Raw genomic sequence first — 18,568 nt, 5'->3', positions numbered from 1 at the left:
GGGCTGGGGATGAGTTTGGAGTGCAGGCAGGCTGCTCTGGGACAGGGGCCAGAGAGAAGGACTCCCCCCAGCCCTTCCCTGCTGGCAGCAACAAGCTCTGAGGGAGGAGTCGCCCCTTTCCTTCCCCCCCAGCAACACACTCACGCCCACCACTGTCACTGCATGTGCTTCTAGGGCCTCTCTCAGATCCAGGAATCTTTCCCACCTCTCCCCTGGGGGGTGCTGCATGCGCCTCCTTCCTTGCTGTTTCCTCTGACTGTAGCCTCACTGGGGGTGAAGGATGGGGCTGCCTTCTTGCCGAGCATGGGGCAGGAGCAGTAACTGTGTTGGGGGGGGGAGGCTGTTCTGCTGGAGGGTCCTACCAGAAAAGGAAAGGGTTTGAGGGGAAAGGGCAGGCTCAGAGTCATCACTGCCAGGGCAGACTATGGGGGGCACTAGGACCCTGCGGAGGCAGTTGCTTCAGGAAGGCAACATGGAGCTGCCCTGAAGAGACAGGGTGTCAGTGCCTCTCTGCTCTGGAGTCCCAGAAAGGTGAGCGGGGTGTGAGGGCAGCAAGTCGGGGCCCAAGGACACTCGGGGAAGGTGGGGGGGCCACAGGTGGGACTGGGTCTCCCACCCCAGCCCTAAATATTTGTGGAGCTGGGCCCCTAGGCTCTGAATATTGCTGGTGCCCGAGCACCACGTGGGTATGGAACTCGCCGCCTATGAATGTGTCATGGTGGTCTTTGAAAGTGAAGACAAGTAGCTTATGTTTGATATGGTAGAGAAGTCAGAGCCAGTGGAAGGATGCAAAGAGAGAAGTGATGTGGTCAAAGCAGCAGATTGTGAAAATCATCTTTGCAGCAACATTCTGAATAAACATGTGCAGGACAGGATTGAATTTGTCAAGGCTAGAGAAAAAAGATGTTGCAGTAATTGAGATGCAAGATGATGAGAGCGTGTGTGAGAGTTTTAGTTCTTTGGATGGATGGGAAAGGCCTTATCCTAGAGATGTTATGCAGAAAGATTTGGCAAGATTTAGATATAGCCTGGATGTGAGGAGCTAGAGACAGGTCCAAATCGAACATGATATCCAGGTTAGAAAATACACGTCCTTAATTAGTCATATCTATTTATATGTTGTCCACAACCATAGTATCTGAGCGCTTCTCAAATGTTTTAAAATAAACATAACAATAATAATCTCTCTCTTTTTTCCTTACTGGCCTGTTGAAGAAGTATGTGTATTACCTTACAAAGGCTCCAATTCCGGCAAGTGTTCCTATTTTCAGGAAAGCAGTTAAGTTCATGCTTAAGGCCCATTGAAGTCAAATGAGACTTAAACACGTTTAAAGTTAAACATGCTTAAGTGCCTTCCTGAATCAGGGCTATAAACAGTAATTCGGTGTCAAGTCTTTTTTAGTACTTTAGTATGAACAATACTATACAAATTAAAATGTATTTTAAAAGTAAAATGATTTAAAGAAACGTGAGTATCAAAAGTATGATAATACCACATAGTCAAGTTTGGAAAATAAAGTGGGTTCCCTCATGAATAATCTCTCTTCTAACAGGATGCCAGTGAGCAAAAGACAGAAATGGAAAAAATTAAACACAAGATAGCAGAAGAAGTTGTAAAAATTGAAGAAAGAAAAAGAAAAATTGAAGATGAACTAAAAGAGGTTCAGGTGAGAACTGCTAAGGAAAATGAATAGATAAAACTGATCCTATTTGACTTTGACTTGCAGTTTGATCTGCGAGATTTGAAAAAAAATCACCATAGGATTTCATATTTATTTTCTCTCAATGATTTATATTAAAAAATATGTTCAGGATACTCTAATTGCCAGCCCTGGCAGTCAGTCTGGGATTTGGAACTCAAGCTGGCAATTTTGCAACAGAAAAGCTTCAAAAACAGACCCCAACGAGAAACTGCTGAGCTGGAATTGATATGCAAACTAGATACAATCAATTTAGGCTTGAATAGGGACTGGGAATGGCTGAGCCATTACAAATATTGAATCTATGTCCCCTTGTAAGTATTCTCACACTTCTTATCAAACTCTGTGTACTGGGCTATCTTGATTATCACTTCAAAAGTTTTTTTCTCTTACTTAATTGGCCTCTCAGAGTTGGTAAGACAACTCCCACCTTTTCATGCTCTCAGTATGTGTATATATATCTGCTCAATATATGTTCCATTCTATGCATCCGAAGAAGTGGGCTGTAGCCCACGAAAGCTTATGTTCAAATAAATTTGTTAGTCTCTGAAGTGCCACAAGTACTCCTGTTCTTTTTGCAGATACAGACTAATATGGCTGCTACTCTGAAACCTTTATTTTCTGTCTATCACAATGAAGATTTCTCAGGCCAAAGCATGCCCTCAGTTGCTGCCCTTGTGCTTACCTACTGCTTTAAGTGGGTTTGGAGAAGTATTTATTGCTCGCTTTATGGCTCTGTGCATGGGGGCTGCAACTGTGGCTGGTACTTACCCTCAGATGCAGCTGCATATGAAGAGAAGGCTTCAATCCCATGTACTTACACAAAGACAGCCTTAAAATGGTGTGTAGAACTTCCTTAATAAGATTTATTGCATATTCTTTATAAATCTGAAGCATCCAGCAGGAAAAGGGATAAAAAATATGAGTAAAATGTTTCAATGTTACAATATTTTTGGATGATTGTGCTGAATAAAAATTAAGAGAATGTCAGGATTATACTGTACAGTGTAGCATGAAAGTAAATTCTTGCCATAGGTAAATACCTGCTTACTTCACCTTTTTAAAATTAAACTTTGAGAAGTTAATACAAATTTAAAAAATAAGTTGGATGTAATGAGGAAAATAAAATGCTAAAAGTGAAACATAAAGCCAGTTTTGTGTGAAAACTGTGAGGACATAAATGTTCTGTTGTCTCCTGTTTATAAAACAGTTATTCTTCTTTGAGTGATTGCTCATGTGTATTCCACAATAGGTGTGCGTGCTCGCCATGTTCACTGGTGCCAGTTTTTCCCCTAGCAGTACCCATAGGGGGGAGTGCCCTCCACAACCCCTGGAGTGGTACGTGTCCGGCGCGGTATAAGGGGAGCTGTGCGCTCCCCCCACCCTCAGTTCCTTCTTGCCACCAGTGAAGATACGTCGGAACTGCTCTGCTCCAGCTTTGCTGCAGCTCATCCCCAGAACTGTTTGTTTGTTTAATACCTGTAGTTAGTTAGCGTAGTTAGTTTAGTTAGTCAGTGAGCCTGGGCTGGGGCATGCCTCGAGCCCTGGGATTTAAGTCCTGTGGTTCTTGTCAGTGTTCTATGCCAAGAAGCAACTCGCACACTGACTGTTTGCGCTGCTTGGGAGAAACCCATAAGAGCGAAAAGAGAAAGGGACATTAGGCTCCGAGCCATTCTGATGGAGTTGGTGCTGACCCCAACCCTGGCACACCTCTCCGAGCTGGTACTGGGCACTGCAGTGTCAGTATGCGGCGATCCTCTGGTGCCATCGACCAATCGGCACCGCTCCCCATTCACAGGGCCTGCCAAGAGGGCCAGGAAGACTCCCTCTTCGCAGCAGCACCGAGGGAGGTTTGGGACAGAGGCTAGGCTAATGTTGAGCAATCTTCCATCCTCACTGGGCCCTAGGCCTCCAACTCATGTAGAGTGGAGAAGCCCGGCCCTTTCAGAACAGGCCTCTCCGGGTGTCGTCCATGCCTGAAACCCTCCAGGCAGCCCACCATGTCTTGTCCATGCTGTGCCTGGAGTGCCGCCTATGCCGGCCCCATGCTCCAGAGGCAAGCCTCCGCTGGGATCTCCACAGTCGTCCCTGGCTCGGTACCGGTCTTGGTCGAGGGAACATTCCCGATGCCGGTCACTGTCCTGTGTCTGCTTAGGGCAGAGTCCATGTGGATCACCCTGAATGCTGACCAGACTCTCAGGCTGGGTTATGTCCAGCCGGGAAGCACGGCACTGGTCCTCCTCAGAGAGCGGACATTGATGGGACCACAGTGGACATTGTCGTTGGTCCTTATCCTGGAGAGGGTACTGCAGTCATTCATGGCACAGTTGTCGATGCCATTCCCACTCGGGCTCCTGCTCCAAGTTGCTGCCAAAGCACTCCAGCCAGAAGCATCAATCGCCGTCACCTCACCATTGTGTGTCCACCCATTGAGGCCATTCGTGGAGCAGCTATTGCGTCAGTACCGGTCTTCCACATCGAGATCGTGGTCCTGTGACCATCACAGATCCTGGCACCACTGCTCTTCCCAGTCGAGAGAGACAGCAGCGGATCCTATGCTAGCCCAGTCTCCATTTGTAGCTGTCCTTGGACGGGCCAGAGTGGTCAACAAGGGCAGCCAGCCCTGCTGGTGCCACAGTAGGTGCAGTGGCACTGAGTGGCATGGCCGGCCCAGTGGTACCAGTGGGCACCGTGGCCTCTGGCGCAGCCCCCGGTGGGAGCTCGCTTGGTGGCTGGAGCTTCAGAAGCACTGTTGGTCTCCCTCTCCAGACCCCTGACAAAGGAGTCGGTGAGATGCTTGTCCTCAGTACCACGCCCTTATCATGCAACACCTGGAAGTGGCCCACCGGCTCTCTCAAAGGTGGGGAACTCCTTAGGTGGACCTATTCCTGACTTGGCAGAACTGGTGATGCCCTCGGTTCTGGTCCAGGGGAGGGGTGCTATCTCCATTGCCTTTCTCCTGACCTGGTCAGGCCATCTTTTCTACGCCTTACCCCCATTCCATCTAATGAGCAGGGTCCTGGAGAAGATAAAGTCAGACAGGTCCTGAGTCCTCCTGATTGCCCTGGCGTGGCCCAGGCAGTATTGATACGGGAGGCTTGGTGATAGCTCTGCCATGGGCGTTGCCGCTCCCCCCAGATCTGCTCTCACAGGATCAGGGCCGCCTCCTCCATCCCAACCTAGTGGCTCTTCACCTTACAGCGTGGCTGCTCAGTGGTTAGGTGAAGAGGAAAAAACATGCTCAGAGCAAGTTCAGCGCATCCTCCTCAAAAGTAGATGGCCCTCTATTTGCTGCGCTTATTTGGTGAAGTTGTCCCGGTTTTCTCGGTGAGTGGTAGACCAGGCTGTCTCTCCGGTGACTGCCCCAATTCATCTTATCCTTGATTACCTCCTCCATCTGATGGCTCAGGGCCTGGCTCTCTCATCCGTCAAGGTGCTTCTGGCAGCCATATTGGCCTTCCATCCGCCGATGCAAGGAAACATGGTGTTTTCCCATACTATGACCCCTTAAGGGTCTAGACCGTCTTTTCCTGTATTCTAGACCCCTGGTTCCAACCTGGTGTTGGCTCGTCTCACGGGGCTGCCGATTGAACCACTGGCCATGTGCTCCTGGTCTCACCTCTCGTGGAAGGTAGCCTTCCTGGTTGCTATCACATCAGCCAGGTGAGTCTCAGAGCTCAGGGCCCTGACCTCTGAACCACCATACGCAGTCTTTCATAAGGACAAGGTCCAGCTCCGCCCACACCCCGCATTCCTCCCGAAGGTGGAATCCACTTACCACATGGGTCAGATGTCAGAGCGGTAGCCGTGTTAGTCTGGATCTGTAAAAGCAGCAAAGAATCCTGTGGCACCTTATAGACTAACAGACGTTTTGGAGCATGAGCTTTCGTGGCTGAATACCCACTTCGTGAGATGCATGTAGTGGAAATTTCCAGGGGCAGGTATATATATGCAAGCAAGCTAGAGATAATGAGGTTAGTTCAATCAGGGAGGACGTGCAGGTGAATGAACCGGTGATGGTGTGGCTGATCTGGTTAGGTCCTGTGATGGTGTCGCTGGTGTGGGCAGAGTTGGCTTCGAGGTTTGTTGCCTGGATTGGTTCCTGAGCTAGAGTTACTATGGTGCAGTGTGCAGTTACTGGTCACTGCACGTCCACCAATTAATGTATGCCATCATATGCCAGCAATGCCCCTCTGCTATGTACATCGGCCAAACTGGACAGTCTCTACGGAAAAGGATCAATGGACACAAATCAGATATTAGGAATGGCAATATACAAAAACCTGTAGGAGAACACTTCAACCTCCCTGGCCACACTATAGCAGACCTTAAGGTGGCCATCCTGCAGCAAAAAAAACTTCAGGACCAGACTTCAAAGAGAAACTGCTGAGCTTCAGTTCATCTGCAAATTTGACACCATCAGCTCAGGATTAAACAAAGACTGTGAATGGCTTGCCAACTACAAAACCAGTTTCTCTTCCCTTGGTTTTCACACCTCAGCTGCTAGAACAGGGCCTCATCCTCCCTGATTGAACTAACCTCATTATCTCTAGCTTGCTTGCATATATATACCTGCCCCTGGAAATTTCCACTACATGCATCTGACGAAGTGGGTATTCATGCACGAAAGCTCATGCTCCAATACGTCTGTTAGTCTATAAGGTGCCACAGGATTCTTTGCTGCTTTTACACATGCGTCAGGACATTTTTCTACCCATCTTCTGCCCCAAGCCTCATGCATCCAGTGAGGAATGCCACCTCCACATGCTCTGCATGGAGGGGGCTCTGGCTTTCTACCTTGAGCAGATTAAGCTGTTCAGAAAGTCCTCACAACTGTTTGTCTCCTCGGCTGAGCGCGCAAGGGGCCAGCCGATTTCCACTCAGCACCTTTCCAATAAGATCACTTTGTGCATCCGTTCCTGTTATGAGCTGGCGGGCGTTCTCCGCCACCCATTATGAGGGCACACTTGACCCACACACAGGGCTCGTCGGATGCCTTCATGGCCCACGTCCCCATCCAGGACATTTGCAGGGCTCCATGTGGTCACTGATTCACACATTCACCTTGCACTATGCGATCATCTCCCAAATCAGGGATGACGCCAGGTTCAGCAGGGCTGTCCTCCGTCCTGGGAACTTGTGAACTCCTACCCACCTCTGACAGGTATAGCTTGAAATCGTCTATTGTGGAATACACATGAGCTGTCACTCGAACAAGGAAAAACAGTTACCTTTTCTTTAACTGGTGTTCTTCTAGATGTGTTGCTCATATCTATTCCACATCCCACTCTCCTTCCCTGCTGTTGGAGTTGTCTGGCAAAAAGAAACTTAGGATAGGGGGAGCATGCAGTTCCCCTTATACCGCACCAGGCAGGCGCCACTCCAGGGGTTGCGGGGGACCCCCTACCCCACGGGTACTGCTAGAGGAAAAACTTCCGGCACCAGTGCACGTGGTGAGCACGCACACCTATTGTAGAATAGACATGAGCAAGACATCTCGAAGAACACCAGTTACGGAAAAGGTAACTGTTTTTTTTAAATTTTTTGTAGCCACTGGTTAATGAAGCTAAATTAGCAGTTGGAAATATAAAGCCAGAGTCTTTGTCAGAAATCCGGTCACTACGAATGCCACCTGACATAATCAGAGATATACTAGAGGGTGTTTTACGACTGATGGGGATTTTTGATACATCATGGGTGAGCATGAAGAGGTAAGTTGAGGATTTTATTTAAAGCATTAATACAGCAATATATAACGGAAAATAATTTCTGTTCTACTCTCTCAAAAGGTTTGGATGAGTTTTTAATGATCTTCTAGAAGTAAAAGAATTTTATTCTTAACAATGAATAGATAATATATAGCTCTTTATGGATAACTCAGGGGTTCTCCATCCAGTTCCAAGGACTGAATTCATTGTCGTGATACTGGACTCCTCCATGTCCAAGGCCTGCTTCCCTAATTCTTCAACTAGAAAGAAACCCCAATGCTGATCTATGGTCATGATTTGCCTTCCTATGTCAAATGGCCACCTGAACATTTGTGATGCCGCATGCCAGACTTCACCTCTGCTGCTTGCAAGGCTGGTTGAAGTTGGTTTTCACACCTTCCAGATATCACTGGACACACCTCTTGTCATCCTTCTGTTGGTCCTATCCTCACTGAGATGAATAGGTGCATGCAGAGGAGTTTCCTTTATAGCATCCCTACCATCCAAGACTATTGTCACAGATGTATCCCTACAGGGATGGGGCACTCATACAGACAAACTAATGACACAGAGTCTATGGTCTCTGAGAAAGAGGAGAATGTACATCAATCACCTAGAGCTCAGAGCTGTACAGAAGGCCTGCAAGTCCTTTCTCCACCTAACAACAGAACAGTCAGTTCAAATCATGACAAAAACATGACCTCTATGTTTTACATCAACAAACAAGGCAGTACCAGATTTTCTCCACTCTGCCAGAAAGCAGTCATATTCTGGAACTGGTGCATCAACCAACTGTCAAGTGACCGGGACATGGGCAGTTGTGCCTAGTGGAGCAGGAGTCATCTCTAATGGTTAGAACAGGGGTCAGTGGCCAGATGTTGGAGCCCAGAATCCCATAAAATGGAAAGGTCCACCGTATATGCCCTTGCAGCAGAGCATGAGAACTGAAGAGCGTATATACTCTCCCTAGCTACTGCTGGCCAAAAAGACACTGATCTCTGACACACAAGGTGCATGCGTACCATCAGTGGAATATGCCCATGGACAACTCATCTCAAACTCCAGTTACTGTATACTGAGTAACTTTGTTTTTATCAATGCTTTGTCATTTAATTATTTCATACTATTTGCAGTTTCCTTGCCAAAAGAGGAGTGAGAGAAGACATTGCAACCTTTGATGCCCGTAACATTCCAAAGGAAATACGAGAGAGTGTAGAAGAACTGCTGTCTAAAAACAAGACATCTTTTGATCCAAAGGTAACTCTCTTATTCCATTACATTAAAAAAAAAGGACTAACTTCTGTGGTCCACCAGGATCATTGTGCGCTACGGACACAGTGCAAAATGGACTTAAACTGATAGGAGGTAGCCAGTGGAGAATTCTACCAAGAGAGGGGAAGGCTATCAGTAGAAACAGAGAGAGAAAATTTGACAGAGGAGGCTCTACTGACTTCTGCCCCAGTTGCCTCACCATCCTTTTTGTCCACATGCTTGTTGACCCCCTCAACGAATTCTAGTACATTGGTGAGACATGATTTCCCTTTAAAAAACTATGTTGACTCTTCCCCAACAAATTATGTTCATCTGTGTGTTTGACAGTTCTGTTCTTAGTTTCAACCAGTTTGCCCAGTACTGAAGTCAGGCTTACTGTCAGGCCCTTTTTAAAAATTTGTGTCACACTAGCTATCCTCCAGTCATTTGTTACAGAAGCTGATTTAAATGATAGGTTACAACTGACAGTTAGTAGTTCTGCAGTTTCACATTTGAAAAATTAAAAAAAAATTAAATAATTGGAGATATACCAATCTCCTAGAACTGGAAGGGACCTTGAAAGGTCATTGAGTCCAGCCCCCTGCCTTCACTAACAGGACCAATTTTTGCCCCAGATCCCTAAGTAGCCCCCTCAAGGATTGAACTTACAACTCTGGGTTTAGCAGGCCAATGCTCAAACCACTGAGCTATCTCTCCCTCCATTCCTTCAGAACTCTTGGGTGAATACCATTTGGTTCGGGTGACTAATTACTGTTTAATTTATCAATTTGTTCCAAAACCTCCTATAATGTCACCTCAATCTTGGACAGTTCCTCAGATTTGTCACTTAAAATGAATGGCTCAGGTTTGGGAAGTTCCTGCAGAACTCAGCCAGGAAGATCGATTAAAAGAATTCATTTAGTTTCTCTGCAATGGCCTAGTTGTCATAGAGTGCTCCTTTAGCACAAGGGCAGGCAAACTTTTTGGCCTGAGGGCCACATCAGGTTTTGGAAATTGGAAGGAGGGCCAGTTAGGGGAGGCTGTGCCTCCCCAAACAGCCAAGTGTGGCCCGGCCCCTCCCCTCCCCCCATATCATCCGCTCCCCTGCTTCTTGCCTCGTGACGGCCCCCTTGGGACTCCCACCCCATCCACCTCCCCCTGCTCCCTGTCCCCTGACCGCCTATGGAACACCCACCCCTGACCGCCCTCATTGTCCCATCCAACCCCCTGTCCTTCCTGACTGCCCCTGGGACCCTTGCACCCATTGAACCCCCCGTTCCCCACCCTCTGACCGCCCCGACCCCTATCCACACTCCTTCCCCCTGACCGCCACCCCAAACTTCCTTGCTGTCTATCCACCCCCCCATTCCCTGTCCCCTGACCACCCCCAGAGCCCTTGCCTCTGACTACTCCCGCCACCCCATCTAACGCCCCACTCCTTCCTGAGCGCCCCTGGGACCCATGCCCCCATTCAACCCCCCTGTTCCTTGCCCTCTGACCGCCCCAACCCCTATCCACACCCCAAACTCCCCTCCCTTCTATCCAACCCTCCCTGCTTCCTGCCCCCTTAGCGCACTGCCTGGAGAACCGGTAGCTGGTGGCGCTACATCTGCACCTCCTGGCTGGAGCCAGCCACGCCACAGCGCAGCACAGAACACTGGGTCAGGCCAGGCTCTGAAGCTGCGGTGCCCAGCAGCCCAGAGTATTGTCCCAGCGGCACGGCGCGCTGAGGCTGTGAGGGAGGGGGAACGGCAGGGGAGGGGCCTGGGACTAGCATCCTGGACCAAGATCTCAGGGGCCGGGCAGGAGGGTCCCGCGGGCTGTAGTTTGCCCACCTCTGCTTTAGCATCTTGATCATCCAGTGTCCCAACTGGTTGTTTAGCAGGCTTTTTGTTTCTGATTTTTTTTTTTAAATTTGCTATTACTTTTTGAGTCTCTGGCTAGCTGTTCTTCATAATCTGTTTTGGACTTCCTAATTATATTTTTACACTTCATTTGCCAGAATTTATGCTCCAAAACCTATTTTCCTCACTAGGATTTAACTTGCACATTTTAAAGGATGCCTTTTTATCTCTCACTGCTTCTTCTACTTTGTTGGCTAGCCCGGGTGGCACTTTTTTGGTTCTCTTACTGTGTTTTTTAATTTGGGGTATACATTTAAGTTGAGCCTCTATTATCTTGTATTTAAAAAGTTTCCGTGCAGCTTGCAGAGCTTTCATTTTTGGCACTGTGCCTTTTAATTTCAGTTTAACTAACTTCCTTGTTTTTTTGTGTAGTCTGCCTTTCTGAAATTAAATGCTACCGTGTTGGGCTGCTGTGGTGTTTTCCACACCACAGGGATGTTAAATTTCATTATATTATGGTCACTATTACCAAGTGGTCCAGCTATATTCATTTCTTGGACCAGATCCTATGCTCCACTTAGGACTAAATCAAGAATTGCCTCTCCTCTTGTGGATTCCAGGACTAGCTGCTCCAAGAAACAGTCATTTAAGGTGTCAAAAAACTTTATTTCTGCATCTTGTCCTGAGGTGACATGTACCCAGTCAATATGGGGGTAGTTGAAATCCTCCATTATTGTTGAGTTTTTTATTTTTATAACCTCTTTAATCTCCCTGAGCATTTCATAGTCACTGTCACCATCCTGGTCACGTGGTCGGTAATATATCCCTACTGCTATGTTCTTATTAGTAGAGGATGGAATTCCTACCCATATAGATTCTGTGGTACAGTTTGGTTCATTTAAGTTTTTTACTTCATTTGATTCTATGCTTTCTTTCACATATAGTGCCACTCCCCGCTCGGCACAACGTGTTCTGTCCTTCCAATATATTTTGTACCCTGGTATTATTGTGTCCTATTGATTATCCTCATTTCACCAAGTTTCTGTGATGCCTATTATGTCAATATCTTCATTTAATACGAGGCACTCTGGTTCACCCATCTTATTATTTAGACTTCTAGTATTTATATATAAGCATTTTAAAAACTTTTAACTTTTTAGCTATCTGAAATTGAATGGAGTTCTTTTTCATTTGACTGTTTCTCATCAGGTCCTATCTGTATTTTATCATCTTCCATTCTCTCCTCTTTACTAGGACATACAGAATCTCCATTAATAGATCCTCCCCTAGGGGATGCGTCTGTCCAAACCACTTGCTGCTCCATACCTGTCAGTTTCCCCCCAGTCCTTAGTTTAAAAACTGCTCCATGACCTTTTTAATTTTAAGTGCCAGCAACCTAGTTTCATTTTGGTTTAGGTGGAGCCCATCCTTCCTGTATAGGCTCCCCCTTTCCGCAAAAGTTTCCCCAGTTCTTAATAAATCTAAACCCCTCTTCCCTATACCATAATCTCATCCACGCATTGAGACCCTGCAGTTCTGCCTATCTAACTGGCCCTGCACGTGGAACTGAAAGCATTTCAGAGAATGCTTCCATGGAGGCCCTGGATTTCAGTCTCTTACCTGGCAGCCTAAATTTGGCCTTCAGGACTCTCTCCTGTCCTTCTCTATATCATTGGTACCTACATGTACCACGGTGACTGGCTCCTCCCCAGCGCTACACATAAATCTATCTAGATGTCTTGAGAGAACCCTAACCTTTACACTGGGCAGGCAAGTCGCCATGCGGTTCTCTCGATCATCGCAAATCCAGCTATCTGTGTTTCTAATGATTGAATCCCCTATAACTGTTACCAGTCTCTCCCTAATAATTGGAGTCCCCTCCCCTGGAGAGTTATCCTCAAAGTCCACTTTGCAGTTTCTCTTGTATGTGAAATTCAGTAAGGACCTTTTTATAATTTGTATTGATTTTTCTTTTCAGAATGCTAAACGAGCTAGTATTGCTGCTGCTCCACTTGCAGCTTGGGTTAAGGCAAATGTCCAGTATTCCTATGTCTTGGAACGAATTCAGCCTCTGGAAAAAGAACAGGCAGGATTGGAAGCGTGAGTAAAATGCATTTTACTCTGCAATTGTTCTGCATTCCAAAGATACCTGTAGTGTTATTAATTAAATATTTTTTAAAAGTGATACTGTACAGTGATAGCACATAACTTTGCCCCAAAGTGCATCCTGGTTCAATAGCAAAATGATGACATATATAAATAAACAAATAGAAAGATGGGGAAATAGGTTATGTATAAATTACAAGGATAAATATATAGCAGGGGTCCCCACCGTGGCGCCCGGGGGGGGGGCATCTAAATGCGCCGGTGGTCGAGCATCCGCTGAAATGCTGCTAAAATTCGGCAGCATTTCGGCGGATGCTCAACTGCCGCTACGGTCCTTTGTCTGGTGCTCGCCAGACGAAAAGGTTGGGGACCACTTGATATACAGAATGTCAGATTAGATGGTCTCATGGTCCCTTCTGGCCTTAAATTCTGTGACTATGAAATAATGCAAGAGTCACATACTAGTTTATAATCATTTCTTTATTGGATGTAGTAACCTAAACCTAATATAGCCTGTTAGGTGATCTCAATGAAAATCCTGCTACTTTACAGGAGGTGCAGTTTCTTTTTCTGCAGGCAGCTGGTTAGGAGAGATCTCAGGGTGGTTTCAGCACAATCATGGCTACTGCGCCTCCACAGCAGTGAATTAGTCTTCGGATCACTATAAATTGAGGGACCTGTGACATGGTATTCCAAAGTCCCAAAAGTCAGTCCTGACTGGGTGTTGGGAGAGAGCTGGCGTGACCCCTGATCTTCACGAAGAATCACAGTGACAAACTTTCAATATTAGTGTTTGGTTTACATTTTCAAGGCTGTTTTTATAATAAACAGTACTAGAAACATTTTTTTAAATTGAAAACTGAGACTATCTTTGACATTTACGGGTCAAAAAAATCAAGGAAGGCTGTGGCTTTGGGTGCGAAGGTCCTAAATGCTATCTCTATTAATTTTTTAATTTTTTTTAACTGAATCTATATCAATAATAAAGTAGAAAATTATTTTTTAGTAACCTAAAGAAAACTGAAGACAGAAAACAGAAGCTAGAAGATCTGCTTAACTCTGTTGGTCAAAAAGTGTCAGAACTAAAAGAGAAGTACGTTGGTTTTGCTTACATGTCTTTGGAATGGCTTTCATAAAAAATTTGTTGATTGATTTTAATATTTTAATGCTACTTTAACAGAAAAGGCTTCACAGCAAAAATATGGTTGCGTTTGATTAGTCCTTATTCTTGAAATGTCTAGAGATGTCTTCCTGAGGCTTAAGAAAAGTTCAGATATAGAAGCTGTTCGTCATCCTTTGTCTAAAAGAGGACAGCTAGTTTTCTTTCATTTGGTTTTAATCAATTGCTCTATTTTTCTGCAGCTTATGGTCTCCTATGATTCTGGACATATGGTTTGCTCTCCTCTCCCTGCAGCTCAAGAGGAAGATCAGCATTTTGTAGCCACATGTTCTGATTCCCTCCCCCATCCCAGCACCTGCTTGCCGCCAGTTCTCTCCCTCTGCAGCAGCAGACAGTGGCAATTTCTTTTGTTTCTGCCCTTCCGTCTTCTATTTTAACTGTTTTGCCCAGTTTTTTGGGCAGTCAGAAGCAATGTTCTTCCCCGTCGACATTCCTCCTCCTCCCTGGGTTGGTTAACAACTTGGGATTTAACGCTCCCTGAGCCTCTGCTGCAGCATCTCTCTGCTGGCTCCTCTGCTCCTCAGAAGTATACCAAGCAGCCAAGAAAGCACTGGGTCAAACCTAAGTGTGTATGCCTAGATTGTAGTAAAGCATCTTGCAGGGTTTCAGAGCCTGGGCTCCAACCTGAGCCCAAATGTCTATCCATCGATTTTTATAGCTCTACAGCCCTAGCCTGAGTCAGCTAACACGGGTCAGTCACAGCTGTTTAATTACAGTGTTGACATACTTATATGTGAGGCAGCCTTCCCAGGATCAACAGATGTAGAGTTTTGCCCAGTCTGCACTCAGCCTTCCATTCCTAACTCCAGTAGGTCCAGCACCTGCAGGTCAGAGAGGCAGGTTGGGTCCTATACCCACTGAGGCAGCTGCAACTCCAACGGAGGGGAAATGGACCAGGAACCCCAGTGCAAAGCAGGAAGGGGCTCCAGAAGTGAGAAGGACCCTGACCACTTGACTTGCGATAAATCCTAGGGAACCTCTTCAAAACAAAGAGAGGAGGCTTGCGGGGCCACAAGTCCCCACCTCCCAAGTCTTAAAGTGGATCCTGAGCACCTTGGGAAAAGAAGCAGCTGTCCTCTCTCGCAAACTCACCCAGGAGGGCTCTGGCAAAGACTGTATCGCTCTCCCAGGAGGAATGGGGCCCACTGGGGGATGACTTTGAGGCAGACCTCTCTAAAGGGCTCTAAGCCCTAAGAAAGGCCAGTCACAAAAGTCCTCACCAAAGCCACAGCAGCGTTTCTGCATTTCCAGAGCAAGCTAAACATGTTAAAAAATCTGAAAAGGCTAAAAAGGGAAAGAAAAAGTACAAAAAATCCAGGAGATGAGTCCTTTGACTTCTCTTTCTCCATCGCCATTGAGGAAAGTGAGCTATCTGCCTCTGAAATCTGAGCAGGCCTCAACGAGTAAGTCTCAGAGTAAATGTCTCCCCTCAAAATACTCCCTTGAGGCTGCAGTACTACTTTGCTTTTCCTTCGAGCAAGTGATTAAGGATGAATGGAATAAGTCTGATAAGGGGAAGCATATTAACAAGAGAAACCCCAGGTTCTAACATTCAACAACCAAAGGGCTCTGCTGCGGAGATAATGAAGTATGATGCCAGTGCAGTGTCCCTTACCAAGGATATGGTTATTTCCTTAAAAGGGGAGTTCTACCTTAAGGACCTCATGGATAGAGATATAGAGGCCACGCTCAAAAAGAGCTGTGAAACCTCTGCTACTCTCCAAGTGTCCCTGGTAGCTACCTGCTTTGCGGGACCATCTCTCTTTAGCTGGAAGACCTTAAAACCCTTAAGGACAGAGATCACCTGACTTTGGCTCCACTTTAAAGTCTTCCTAGCTACAGCGTTTGAATAGTTGATGACTCAGGGAATGCAATGAGGTTCTCAGTCTGAGCCAGGGTTTCCAGTTCAGCCAGGCACCATCTATGGCTCTATCCTTGCGAGTTGTTACTCACCCTAAGCAGGTTCTAAAATCAGCTAGGTTTACAGGCTCCTTGCTTTTTGGAGAAAAGCTGGATAATGTGGCAGACAATGCAGCAAAATGCAATGAGTGCCTCTCTTTCCTACTGAGAGCCCTCAGGAAAGAATATAGACTGGTCAGACAGATGCACTCATTTCATTTCTTGTCCTTGCAGAGGTACCAGTAAAATGACGATAGATTCTGCAAGGGAAAACAGTGGTATTGAGATCCAGAGGGGAAGTCCTGAGGGACCTCAGCCACCCAACATTCAGTTTATGACAAAGATCTCATAGGTGTTCGCCCAAAGCTGAATCTAGGGGGCAGGATTTTCCATTTCCTGGAGGAATGGTTTTCATAGACCAGAAACAAGTGGGTCAGGAAAATAGCGAGCCAGGGATACTCCCTCGAGCTGCTGTCTCCACCCTATCAGTTCATCATCCAATCACCCAGCTCCAGCAAACTTATAAAACATAATCTGATCCAGAAGGAAATATCTCACGCTGAGGATATGGGAGTGATAGAGACTGTTCTCTGGGTTCTACTTCATCTTCGTTGTACAGAAGTGCATGAGGACTATCAGCGATATTCTCAGCATCAAAAGGCTCAACAAGTGGATGAAGAAAACAAAGTTTCAGATGGAGATCCTGGCCTCTCTGGTGCCATGTTTGTTCTGAGGATACTTTGGGATTTCAAAAGCTGGAGTGGATACATATCTCCATAGCCCCATCAGATCATGCCACTACAGACTTATGAGGTTTGCCTACCTCGGGAAACTTTATCAGTTCCAAACACTCCTGTTTGATCTGTCTTTGGGCTCCAGGGTTTTTACAAAGATGATGGTGATAATAGCCAGACTCAGGTCACAGAGAACTCACTTGTACCACTTCCTGAATGACATCCTGATCAGAACTCTATCACAGTCAGCTAACAGAGCCATGTCTTGGATGCTGAATCTTCTCCAGGCACACAGCTTCATCATCAGTGCCAAGAAAAAGTTCTCTAGTTTCATCCAGGAAAATTATTTTCTTGATCCAAAGCCAAAAGAGGCCTACAATAACAGTATACTTTCCAACTGCTCAGACTCATAGTATCATCCTTAGGAATCACTCCATGGGCACAATCACATATCACAAGTCTTCAAGCCTTTACACTAAAGGTGTGGGACCACTCCCCAGAACACATGAACAATCAAGTAGGGGTTCTAATACAGGTGTTCAACTCCTCATAATGTTGATCAGTCCACAACAATATCTTGAAAGGCATGCCTATTTGCCTTCCAGATCTTTCAGTCCTCACAACCAATGCCTGCCTCGAGAGCTGGGGAGCTCACTTGGAGATTGAAACAACTCAAGGCCTCTGGAGCGAGGAAGAAAAAGCTCAAAGCATAAACTTCCTAGAGCTGGGAGCAGTCAAACTAGCTCTGCAAAGCTTGCAGTCCACCCTGAGTGGGAACCACAATCTGGTTCAATCACAAAATATGACTTGGGTTGCATATTTAAACAACTAATTGGGAACAAGGAATCTAGTACTAATGTGGAAGGAATATAAATAATGAAGTAGGCTGTCTGTCAGAGCGATCCACGTCGAAGAATGTCTGAACCAAAAGGAGACTGGTTTAGCAGCCACGGGGTTCAAGAACGCTGAGTGGTGTCTGAATCAGGAGGTTTTCTATCTCATCGTTCAGACACTGAGCCTCCTTTCAAGTGATCTGTTAGCAAATCATATGACTGGAAAGAGGCTAAAATACTTCACAAGGGAGGCAGACTCCATATCCATAGGGACAGATGTCATATTGCACAATTGGCCGCAGGGCCTGATTTATGTGTTTCCACCGTATCCATTACTGGGAAGAGTGGTCCAGAAAATAAAATGAGAATAGGCAATGGAAATAGTGATAACTCCTCATTGGTTGAGGAAACCTTGGTTCTTAGACCTGGTAGAGCTGAAACTGGAGGCCCTCCCATCTAGCTTCTGTGGAGACTGGATGTCCTCTTGCAGGGTCTCTTCATCCAGACCTGAAACAGCCTGTCTATTGAGAAGGAAGCACTGAAAAAATCTCGTTCTGCCCTCCAGAGTCATTAAGACGTTGCTTTTGTCTAGGAGAGTAATGACACAAAGTGTACTCTTGTATCTAGTCTAGATCCAGCAAGAGCACATTGCAAATCCCTGAAATACTGGAATTTCAACTATTTTGAACTTTCTCCAAGAAGGCATAAATATAGGCCTTCAGCCCAGTAACTTTGCACATCAGGTGTCTTCTTTTAGCAGAGTGCTATTCACAGTATCCTTGGGCTCCTTAGCAGACAATCCACAGACAGCTGGATTCCTTAATCCTGGTGGTCAGGCCACTCTTCCAAAAATGGGACCTACGACTAGTTTTGAAGGCTCTGACAAGCCATGCCTTTGAGCGTCTGACTTCAGTTTTGGCCTTTCATTTATCCACTTTTTTTTTTAGTAGCTGTCATATCCGCCAGGTGAGTGTTGGAGCTGGCAGCCTTATCTCTACAGGAGCCTTACTGCCTGTTCCATGAGGACAAGTGGGTGCTCAGGATGCCAGAATCCCTTCATCCTAAGGTAATTTCCTCCTTTCACACATCCCAAGAAGTTGTGCTTCTTTTGTTCTGTCAAGACCACAAAATCCAATAGAAAAGCGGTGGCATGTCATAGGAGGTCAGAAGAGAGAGTGGAAAGTCTATCTCAAACTCCCAGAATCCACAAGAAGATTGGGCTCCTTATTTGTGTCCTTCCACCCAAACTGCCAGAACCTCAGCGCTTCCAAGTTCTCCATCACCAAATGGATTAAACTATATATTGTGGAAGC

At 46.2% G+C, this 18,568-nt stretch overlaps 1 protein-coding gene across 3 annotated transcripts in view; it reads left to right on the top strand.

Moving 5' to 3' along the window:
• The window catches only part of DYNC2H1 (dynein cytoplasmic 2 heavy chain 1), a 421,699-nt gene that overhangs the window by 115,026 nt on the left and 288,105 nt on the right, over positions 1 to 18,568 (top strand). For all 3 annotated transcript variants that reach the window (XR_007770188.1, XM_050927645.1, XM_050927637.1), the window contains exons 56-60: positions 1,554 to 1,667; positions 7,251 to 7,411; positions 8,542 to 8,665; positions 12,482 to 12,603; positions 13,616 to 13,702. Coding sequence is in view for 2 of the 3 variants with exons in the window: in XM_050927645.1 (XP_050783602.1) it covers positions 1,554 to 1,667; positions 7,251 to 7,411; positions 8,542 to 8,665; positions 12,482 to 12,603; positions 13,616 to 13,702 (608 nt within the window). In the remaining variant the exon portion in view is untranslated. The remainder of the gene's footprint in view (positions 1 to 1,553; positions 1,668 to 7,250; positions 7,412 to 8,541; positions 8,666 to 12,481; positions 12,604 to 13,615; positions 13,703 to 18,568) is intronic.

Source organism: Gopherus flavomarginatus, chromosome 1 (assembly GCF_025201925.1).
Source record: "Gopherus flavomarginatus isolate rGopFla2 chromosome 1, rGopFla2.mat.asm, whole genome shotgun sequence".
In the NCBI taxonomy this organism is placed as follows: domain Eukaryota; kingdom Metazoa; phylum Chordata; order Testudines; family Testudinidae; genus Gopherus; species Gopherus flavomarginatus.
The sequence above is the reverse complement of the archived record's forward strand: the minus strand, read 5'-3'. Positions and strand labels throughout refer to the sequence as shown.